Below are 10,452 nucleotides of genomic sequence, written 5' to 3'. Positions count from 1 at the left end.
AAACAATAAACCGTTGGCGTAGGCTACGATATTTCACGTAATACCATATGAAACCCAATGTTGCCATGAATAGCTCTATAGCTGAAAGATAGATGTTATTTATTTTCAACATGTCACCGTCTGTACAGGGGGTCAATTACAGGGACGGGACGTGAGTATACTCCATTCTGCATGGTAGGGAAGTAGATGCAACCATGTTGCATCCATAGACAGTTCAAGAAAGGTTGCATCAAGTGCTATAATCGCTAGTTACTTTAACGCTGTTATTTGATTTCGACTACTCGTCTCAGTTTTTAACAGTGTGTAAACTGTAATCTCCCCTCACAAATCTGTCCCATTTAGATTAGGTTGTGTGTATGCGCATGCGCTATTGCGTCCACAATTTCTTCTTCCCTGGAACGGATTGTCACGTTAGCTAACTACTTGAGTACAGTGATATTAGTTTTTATTTCACGGTCTGTTGTTGCTCATAAAGAGGATTTCGGTGAGTTGCTGTTTTTTTTCTTGTTTAATGTACTTGAGCCACGGTCATATAATGTATCTTATTATGGCACTGCGTCAGGCTCACTGTAGCCAGCTAGCTAACGCTAGCTAACGTTAGCTAACTAGCTAGCACTAACGTTGGTGTTGGCTGAAATCAGACATCCACGGATTATACATTTCGTTAGGGTCACAGTTTATGCCATTTAGCCTGATCTTGCTTGACCAATATGCAGATAATTAGAAGCGTTAACGCTAATTTACGTTATTGTTTTATACCAAGTTATGGTTCAGTTCTTATTATAGCCTACATCCATTATTGTTGCTAGGTAACGTAACTTTATGCGTCCTGCGTCTGTGACGCATTAAAATCCAAAAGGAAACTCACCCAATTTTTTCCCCTAATAATGCTGTGTTCTAATGGCTGGCTTGTTTACCTTGTACGCTGTATTATCAATGTGTCATCATACCATACATCTACACTAACATATATTTCGTTAATGCCAGTTTAAAAACGGCCACCATATTGAATGTCTTCAGTTGTTAAATAGCCTTAGCTAGGTGATGGATGGATTAGTTGTTTTTCAGCCATGTGCATAGCCTTTCTTTACCAATGCATCATTCATAGATACATATTTGTGGATAATCCTGATCTTATTTCCTTTACCCTTTTGTATTTCAGAGTGTCTTTTATGAGTAATCAAAGGCAGCAGAAGCCTACGCTAACAGGCCAGCGTTTCAAAACCCGAAAAAGAGGTGAGAAACTTTAAAGGAATCCCACTGTTCTGTACAGTAGGATTAACACTGCCTTGTTTGGATAGTCTTTAACCTAGGTCTCTATCCGGGCTCACAAAGAGTACTTGCTTGATTTTCTACTAGCTGTTCATATTACTGGCCTTTCCATGCTGATAATCACAGGGATATAATTGTCAGCTTTGATCACTGAAGACCATGCCCGTTTGTTCACTGACTAGATAGTCAACACATTTTAATTGCCGCTTTGCATACTTAAGAAAGGTCTGTGGCCAAAAAGATGCGTGGCAAATACACTTAATTAAAAAAGTGACATTTATTTCATTGCAACTGAAGAATAGGCACACACACACACACACACACACACACACACACACACACACACAGTAACCTAACATAAATGTTCCTATACTGTAGGAGTATAAATAAAATGTGTGGATGGGTTTGGACAAGTCTTTTAAAAGGTCATAAGTTGTAGCAGGGAAAAACTCATGTACACATCTGTCTTTTCAACAGATGAAAAGGAGAGATTTGACCCTTCACAGTTTCAGGAAAGCATCGTACAAGGTCTGAACCAATCCGGCACTGATTTGGAAGCTGTCGCAAAGTTCCTTGATGCCTCTGGAGCCAAGCTTGATTACCGACGCTATGCTGAGACTCTATTCGACATCCTGGTGGCTGGTGGAATGCTGGGTAAGAGGCCGGACTCTTTCATGTGTGTTTCACACATAGTACAGTTGAAAACGACATGTGTCATTAGACGATTAATACACAGGAAAGCTTGAATATGTATTCATTTTTATGCAATTGTAAACACACAATTGTACAAAGTAAAACAACTCATTGGATGTATAAAACATAACATGCCCACCATTGAGAAAATGTGTTTCTTTTCAGAACCAGGGGGTACCATGTCAGGTGATGCAATCTGCACGGAGTTCTGTCTCTTCAAAGCACAAGAGGACATTGAGACTATGAAGGCGTATGCTCAGGTGAATACAATACACTTCCTGCTCAATGTTCACTGTTTTCACAAGGAAGTTAGGAGTCCAATATTTCAATAGTACAAATAATTAAAAGGTGTTGTTTTGTGCTTGCTTTAGGTTTTTAACAAGCTCATCAGGCGTTACAAATACTTGGAGAAAGGGTTTGAGGAGGAGATTAAAAAGGTTTGTCTTTTGCTAAAGGCATCTTTACAGAAACAGATTGCACCTGTGCAGGTCAAGTTTCTGAATTCATGACCATGTAAATCCAACTCAAATGTAAAAAATATATATATTTGTTTGACTCAATTCAGCCTACACAATTGTGTTTATGTGTTTTTTCTTTGGCAGCTGCTGCTGTTTCTCAAGGGCTTCACAGAGTCTGAGCGCAACAAGCTAGCCATGCTAACAGGAATTCTGCTGGCCAACGGCAATCTCTCCGCGGCCATTCTTAGCAGCCTCTTCAATGAGAACCTGGTCAAAGAAGGTACCTTCTTGCCTGTATCGTAGGCATGCCTAGTTGTGTTTTTCATTGTTTTGCAGACAAGGCCTGCATGTAGAAGCAGTTTGGCTGAGATGGAATAATCACATGTGAAGAGGGGGGAGTAACATCTATACCTTCACATTAATCTTGAAGCACAATATAAACTATTTTTTTTTTGTTTAGGTATAATACCTCTTTTTTTTTTCATTGTTATAAACCGTTTCCTATGTTACTCATGCTTTATTTACTTCACTCCCTCTGTCTTTTTAAGCTTATAGTCTTCTTGATGATTTCCTAAGAGATAAGACACATTTGAAGGATAATAAGCGTGAAAACTCACATTACATCCTCATGCGCGCCTAAATGCTTTACAATTATTAGTCTAGAGTAAGTAGCAGAGGGACAAGCAATCATGTCGGCATGTGCTGAGACACTAACCTGACAATACCCCAGGACCGGTTCACAAATCAGCTCCTTTCAGATACATGAGGTAAGGAGTGAAGTCTTTGTTCATTAGTCTATTAAAGGAGCTGCAAACTGGACAACCAAAAAAAAAAAAGCCCACAATTACCCATTCCAATTCTAGTGCAGACATGCAATGTAACAACCAATTTATGTTTCAGAGTTGTGTATAATAGAAAAGCAGTAGATGCCAACATTTGTGTCTGATAACAGCAACATCTGAGAAAGATACATCCAGCATAGAACTTGCTGTTTAACACTCAGGATTTCTGAGTCCTTCAATTAAGGAAACTGAATTGTTTCTGCACTATAGACATATATTAAAATCTTTTTCTTCTAAATGAGATGATAAATTTGAGAGGTGAGTAATGGCGTCATTTGCACTTTTACTATTCCACGTTGTACATTTAAGATGGCTAGATGTGTGTGTATATTAGCTGTATAATCACATCCTGTGGTGTTGTTTACCGATGTATTACTCAGGCCTTACTTTATCCTGGCAGGTCTGGTAGCAACAGCTGACTCACATTGTTATGCATTTGTTCAGGTGTTTCAGCGAGCTTTGCTGTAAAACTCTTCAAATCCTGGCTTTTTGAAAAGGACATCAGCTCTGTTTCTGCAAGTCTCCGAAAGGTTGGGATGGACAGCAGGCTCATGGTGAGAATGCCATCTCTAAAACCAAACCTTTATAAGATTAAGATGAAGCCTTTTGCTTCCCAGTGCAGTAAGGGTCACTAGTCTGCCTGTGCAATACAGTGAAGGGGAAAAAAGTATTTGATCCACTGCTCATTTTGTATGTTTGCCCACTGACAAAGAAATTATAAGTCTATAATTTTAATGGTAGATTTATTTGAACATTGAGAGACAGAATAACAACAACAAAATCCAGAAAAACACATGTCAAAAATGTTATGAATTGATATGCATTTTAATGAGGGAAATATGTATTTGACCTCTCTGCAAAACATTAGTTAGTACTTGGTGGCGAAACCATTGTTGGCAATCACAGAGGTCAGATATTTCTTATAGTTGTCCACCAGGTTTGTCCACATCTCAGTGGGGATTTTGTCCCACTCTTCTTTGCAGATCCTCTCCAAGTCATTAAGGTTTCAAGGCTGATGTTTGGCAACTCAAACCTTCAGCTCCCCCACAGATTTTCAATGGGATTAAGGTCTGGAGACTGGCTAGGCCACTCCAGGACCTTAATGTGCTTCTTCTTGAGTGTCATGCTGGAACACCCATCCAGGACCCATTTTCTATGCCCTGGCTGAGGGAAGGAGGTTCTCACTCAAGTACGTTAATTATTAACGGTACATGGCCCCGTCCATCGTCCCTTTGATGCGGTGAAGTTGTCCTTTCCCCTTAACAGAAACCCCCCCCAAAGCATAATGTTTCCACCTCCAAGTTTGACGGTGGGGATGGTGTTCTTGGGGTCATAGGCAGCATTCCTCCTCCAAACACGGCCTTCCTCCTCCATTTTGGTCTCTTCTGACCACAGCACTTTCACCCAGTTGTCCTCTGAATCATTCAGATGTTCACTGGCGAACTTCAGACGGGCATGTATATGTGCTGTCTTGAGCATGGGGACCGTGCGGGCCTTGAAGGATTTCAATCCTTCACGGTGTAGCATGTTACCAATTGTTTTCTTGGTAACTATGGTCCCAGCTGCCTTGAGATCATTGACCAGATCCTCCCGTGTAGTTCTGGGCTGATTCCTCACTGTTCTCATGATCATTACAACTCCACAAGGTGATATCTTGCATGGAGCCCCAGGCCGTTCTTTTGTGTTTCTTCCATTTGTGAATATTTGCACAAACTGTTATCACCTTTTCACCAATTTGCCTGGAAATGGTTTGGTAGCCCATACCAGACTTGTGTAGATCTACAATCTTGTCCCTGACATCCTTGGAGAGCTCTTTGGTCTTGGCCATGGTGGAGACTTTGGAATATGATTGATTGATTGCTTCTGTGGACAGGTGTCTTTTATACAGGTAACAAACTGAGTTTAGGAGCACTCCCTTTAAAAGTGTGCTCCTAATATCAGCTCATTCCCTGTATAAAAGACACCTGGGAGCCAGAAATCTTTCTGATTGTTGTTATTCTGTCTCTCACTGTTCAAATAAATGTACCATTAAAATTATAGACCGATCATTTCTTTGTCAGTGGTCAAACGTACAAAATCAGCCGGGGATCAAATACTTTTCCTCTCACTGTAAGATTGGTGAAAGAAATAAGATTAATAGCCTGCATGACTTTGATAACAGAGTTCCAAGCTATTGTGATGTCCAGTTCTCAGGCAATTAATTAACAAAGGCTTCTTGATTGCTGAAGAAGGGTTTTCTGGCTGAACAGGGTCTGCCTCAATATTTAACGCTGTGCTTTGTCAGGAGCTGTTCCCTGCCAACAAGCGCAGTTGTGAGCACTTCTCAAAGTATTTCTCGGACGCCGGACTAAAGGAACTTTCGGACTTTGCCAGAAACCAGCAGTCCATAGGTGCTCGCAAGGAGCTGCAGAAAGAACTTGAGGAGCAGATGTCACGTGGGGACCCCCTTAAAGACGTAAGTCCTCTTTAGTTTTTTAGCTGATTTTACATTAGCCGAGTCCCATTATGTGTATGACTTAAGATTGCTTTCTTCCTAACCTCTGCCCCCGTTTGTTTTGAGGAGGGCTGGAGAAAAGGGATACAGTGAATCAATGAAAAGTTGCTGAAATCCACTCAACTTCAACATGTTATCTGCTCCTGCAAGCCTCTGTATCCTGCCAGGGCTCTCATACCTCAGACTTCTGCAGGATTTGATAAGCAATAAGCCTCAGCAAAATGATGGCCATGGTTTGCCAGCGTCGCCAATAATACGTGTTCCATCTCTTGGCTCGGGTCTTACAGATCATCGCTTACGTCGGAGAGGAAATCAAGAAGAACAACATCTCGGAGCAGACGATGATCGCACTAATTTGGGCCAGTGTAATGAGCTCCGTGGAGTGGAACAAGAAGGAGGAGCTGGTCACAGAACAAGCCATCAAACTTTTAAAGGTGACAACCCTGTTATATGTAGCTCTGCTCCTCCTTGACTCAGTGACAGTCACAACAAAAAGACGTCTCGTTTGGTTCTTGTTTGAATTGATTCACCATCACCAAAACTCTAATTATCCCTGTTTTACATTCCCAGCAATACAGCCCACTGTTGAAGGCTTTCACCACCCAGGGCCTTTCTGAACTCACTCTGCTGCTGAGGATCCAGGAGTACTGTTACGACAACATCCATTTCATGAAGGCCTTCCAGAAAATTGTTGTGCTGCTCTACAAAGGTAAGTTATTTGTGTCCATAAAGCTCCATTTTCCCATCTGCTCTTTTTTTTGGGGGGTTGGAAAAGAAGAGTTTTATAGTGGGAAGCTTTGAAGCCATGACGTGCGAACAATGCCAGATGGCCAGAGATTATAGCCAAACATTTGTTTTGATTGTCATCAACTTGCCTGGTGACATTTTATTTTTCAAGCACCTGAGGGAAATATTTGTGTTGTTGGCATCATGTTAAATCAATTTAAAGTAATTATTTTTTTCTTTTTCAATGTTTTTCTTTTAAAGCAAATGTCTTGAGTGAGGAGGCAATTCTGAAGTGGTACAACGAAACCCACGTTGCCAAAGGAAAGAGCGTTTTCCTTGAACAGATGAAGAAGTTTGTTGAATGGCTCAAAAATGCAGAGGAAGGTAAGTACCTCACCCTTTTCTGCCTTAAAAATGCACTATAGCACTCATGTAGGAACTTCTTTCTTTCCACCAAACTACACCCGCCAACCCTATCTAGCACAGTAGAAAAAATAGAGAGAGAGAGAGAGCGAGCAAGCGAGTCATGATTTTTGGAAAGAGACAAATGTTTGGCGCTTTTGCCACACTGGGCAACTCACACCAAAACATTCTAGATCAATACATAGAGGAAAAAGTGTGTATTTTTGATTTTGGGGTGAACTGTCACTTTAAATGGCATTGGTAATAATGCATCGATGTTTGTGCACAGTGCTAACTGATGTTTCCCTTTTTTCTTTTCATACAGAGTCCGAGTCTGAGGAAGAGGAAGCAAACTGAGGACCTCTGGCTGTACCTACCATCTTGATTGCATTTTTACATCAAAATAGCACCAGGTGCAGTAGAAGGACTTACAGAAGTCTGTCTGTATTTAGATGTTTCCTTCTCTATTCCCTATTTCCCAATATATAGTTCAACTTTATTGCAAGGGCTTTAATATTCTTTTAATTGTCAACATGTTTTCCGTTGTTTCAATACTTGTACTCTTTACCCCTCCATGAGCCGGTCACAGTGCTAAAGAGATTGAAAGCCCTTTCATGTGAAAAGGGGGCTTTTTTGGACAGATTGTTTCCTTCAAAATCTTCCAGTTTGTAGGCATATTTTACAGCTATTGTAGTTAGTCATGGCACTTTTATTTGCCAGAGGTCCATCTGTTTAGCCATGATATCTTGGTCCTCTGAAAGGCAACCCTCATTATACAGTTCTGCCAATTATGTGACGACTTGTTTGCCAGTTCTTAGATTCTGTCTCCATTGTTGGTGATGGAGATATGCCATTTCAAACAGCAATGCCCCATAACATGAACTTTAATTGTTCTCAATATTGTGTGTAAGAACCATACAAGCATTGTGTTTTTTCTTTTTCTTAATCATACCTTTTAAAATAAAGGGAAATGAATGGTTTTTATTACTGCTGGATTTACTATTACATATCAAAAAACTATTGTAGTGTGACCATACGTAACATAATTATTATAAGCAATTAGAAGAAATGAGCAGAATATTCAGTCATATTTACACAGCCAATGGTATGGAAAGGCTCTTGTAGAAATTCAGGGAAATCCATATTTTGTGTCCGAGACCATCGTGTGTTCCCTCAAAATCTTTCCATTGGTTGATCTCGTCTAGCCTCAACTAATCAAGTAATCAAGAAAGGCAGCCTAGCATGCGTGACCTGAGGTGCAAACAACGCTGTTATTCACCTCACTTCTGTCCCACTTTAAATGGTAATTATGGCTCAGTCAAGCATGCAAAAATGAGAGCGAGATGGTGATTCAAGATGTTATGAAAAACGGAGGTCCATGCACGGTCTTTAAGACAAGTCATTTTACAAAGTCTTAAAAACGGGCCGCTCATTTTAATGCCATGCCGCAAAGCAAATTCCAATTTTTGAGTGCATATTTAACCTCATGCGCGGACGCGATATTAAAGTGTCGGGCAAGTTAGCAAAGTTTGGGTTTCCCCAACCAAACAAAAACATCTATGTTTGATACTTGTTGCGTTGGTAGTGTTGAAGCGAGACCATTATGTCTTCCGCTGGAAAAGATCCATTCATGCATGCTTGAGCATTTTGTTCGTCTTCAAGAGGATAATGATTCATTTCAGCACCAGCAGTCAAACAGACAGTCACACAGGCCTTGAATGCACTGGTGAGGTTATGGTCAGCGGTATAAGGGGAGGCTGAATGACTGATTTAGAATTATTAGACCTTGGTCACATTTTCTCTAGTATCTTTTTATGGTGGCCTTGCTGCAGAGAACGGATCATAAACTTGAGGGCAAGGGAGCATGTATATTACAAAGGAACATTTTGTACAGCAGAGCACAAAGAACATTGTTGATTATCAGTTTCATCCATTACCAACAGATGGCAGTAAGTCTTAAGAGATGCTTCCTCCTTCCATTAAAACCTTCCACAGTTTTAACAGTCAATCACACATCGAAAAAGCCATTTTGAAGAAACTAGACTAGAAAGTATTAGACACAGCCAGAATTACAAAGTATCCAACACCAGTGTTTCCTCTGCCTCTGTGTCCCAGGAGGATTTGTTTGGCTTTTGGTTTTATTTAGTCACTCTAAAGAACATGAAACAATTTGGGAGAGTGACAACCGGGATGGGGGAAAACACAGTCTGCTTTGGAGATTTGGGAGTCAGAGTGTGCGCACATTTGCGTGGTTGCAGCGCTGAATTGCAATGATACCTCCCCCATCCCCTTGCTGTGCAAAGCATTGGCAATGCCATCTTAGTGAGACTGTTATCTGCGTGTTACCAACGCTGCCTCACTTCACACAACACAGAGAGCTCCTCACTGCATGTCATTTTTGTACATGCACTGAACCCAGTTGCATATTGCTCTGGTATAATGAGATGTGCACCATAACACATCTGTTTGTTTTTCTCCTAAGCAGTTACATATGATGCTTGATACACAGAAGGTATCTCACGACTTACCTTTGTCACCGTCGTGTCTCAAGGCAAGTCAACGTGTGAAAATTGGTGGCCCTAAACTTACTAAGACACTTATATGTGTTGTCTCAATGACATGGAGGCCTTAGGTGTTTGAACTCCCTTAGTGACTATATGCATGTTTCCGTCTTGTTATCCTACAGAATGCATGCTATTCGAAAAAAATACTATTTTTATATAATTTTCGTTTATTTTTTCATGACATAAAATGTGTTGGGAAAATTCTGTCTCAGTTGGACTCACTGCTTAAAGTGAACAGACCACCGCAATGTGCCAAGGAATGCCATTGAAGTGGTTGAGAGCAATTATTCTGGATTTCACACTGTGGCTTTGGTCAGTAAACATGACTCTGACTGCAATGCACAACTAATCTGAATAATGCTGTCAGGAAACAGAGGGAGACAGGGCAACAGTTCATTTGAATGAGAAAAGACTTGAGATAATTGCTCCTGTTTCTGACGAAAAAAACACTACCGGTACTCGCCTCCAACCGTGCCACAATGTGCTGAGCACAAAAGATGCACTGTTTTTAGTTTTTCGGCAAATTGTAAGTGATATTTGTTTACTTTGCATTTCAAGCAGCATGTGGTCACAGGCCATTTTTTATTCTGCTCTGCTGCTTTTGTGTTTATGGAAGACCATTCTAATGTTGGGCTTAGCACCCAGGTGAAATATGGAAATGAGGATCAACATGTTGACTCACTTCTGCCAAACATCATAAAGCAGTGCAGAGTCCCAACCTCAATGTAGTCATGTAATGGACTGGGCACCCCTGTGACAGGTAATAGCCACTAAGCCCCTAAAGCCAAGAGGGCTGAAGAGTTTATTTGGAGGGGGTTAAAGGCTGACAGCTGCTGTTGTCAATCAGGCACTGTTGTCTCCCGGTGCTGGTCTCTGTCCGTGGAGGTAACACTGCCATCCTCACCAGCTTTGTCTTACTCACAGCTACCTTTTTAATGTTGAGGCATGGAACCATTATTCTCAAGGTTATTCATCATTTATACAACTCCTTTTTCAGAGGC

The 10,452-nt window shown here is 40.9% G+C and overlaps 1 protein-coding gene across 2 annotated transcripts; it reads left to right on the top strand.

Moving 5' to 3' along the window:
• Positions 1-217: 217 nt before the first annotated feature.
• Positions 218-7,867, top strand: LOC117952888 (basic leucine zipper and W2 domain-containing protein 1-A-like). Of its 2 annotated transcripts, XM_034885488.1 has the most exons (12): positions 218-484; positions 1,163-1,236; positions 1,750-1,926; positions 2,131-2,225; positions 2,337-2,402; positions 2,568-2,703; positions 3,710-3,819; positions 5,550-5,720; positions 6,047-6,193; positions 6,330-6,468; positions 6,747-6,869; positions 7,213-7,797. In XM_034885488.1, exons 2-12 carry the CDS (start codon positions 1,173-1,175, stop codon positions 7,242-7,244), a joined length of 1,260 nt encoding a protein of 419 aa, XP_034741379.1. In that variant the 5' UTR covers positions 218-484; positions 1,163-1,172; the 3' UTR covers positions 7,245-7,797. The 2 variants fall into 2 exon arrangements, with proteins under 2 accessions (XP_034741379.1, XP_034741380.1); XM_034885489.1 differs by lacking the exons at positions 218-484; positions 1,163-1,236; positions 2,131-2,225 and having other exon boundaries at positions 1,849-1,926; positions 7,213-7,867.
• Positions 7,868-10,452: the final 2,585 nt, after the last annotated feature.

The sequence above is a fragment of the Etheostoma cragini genome, chromosome 11, assembly GCF_013103735.1.
Source record: "Etheostoma cragini isolate CJK2018 chromosome 11, CSU_Ecrag_1.0, whole genome shotgun sequence".
NCBI classification, from domain to species: Eukaryota; Metazoa; Chordata; class Actinopteri; order Perciformes; family Percidae; genus Etheostoma; species Etheostoma cragini.
The sequence above is the reverse complement of the archived record's forward strand: the minus strand, read 5'-3'. Positions and strand labels throughout refer to the sequence as shown.

Excerpts from the sequence above, each read along its gene's own strand:
- LOC117952888 (XM_034885488.1), top strand. The coding sequence starts at position 1,173 with ATGAGTAATCAAAGGCAGCAGAAGCCTACGCTAACAGGCCAGCGTTTC. Across the intron at positions 1,927-2,130 it reads GGTGGCTGGTGGAATGCTGG|AACCAGGGGGTACCATGTCA; the intron begins GTAAGAGGCCGG and ends GTTTCTTTTCAG. Across the intron at positions 6,870-7,212 it reads GCTCAAAAATGCAGAGGAAG|AGTCCGAGTCTGAGGAAGAG; the intron begins GTAAGTACCTCA and ends CTTTTCATACAG.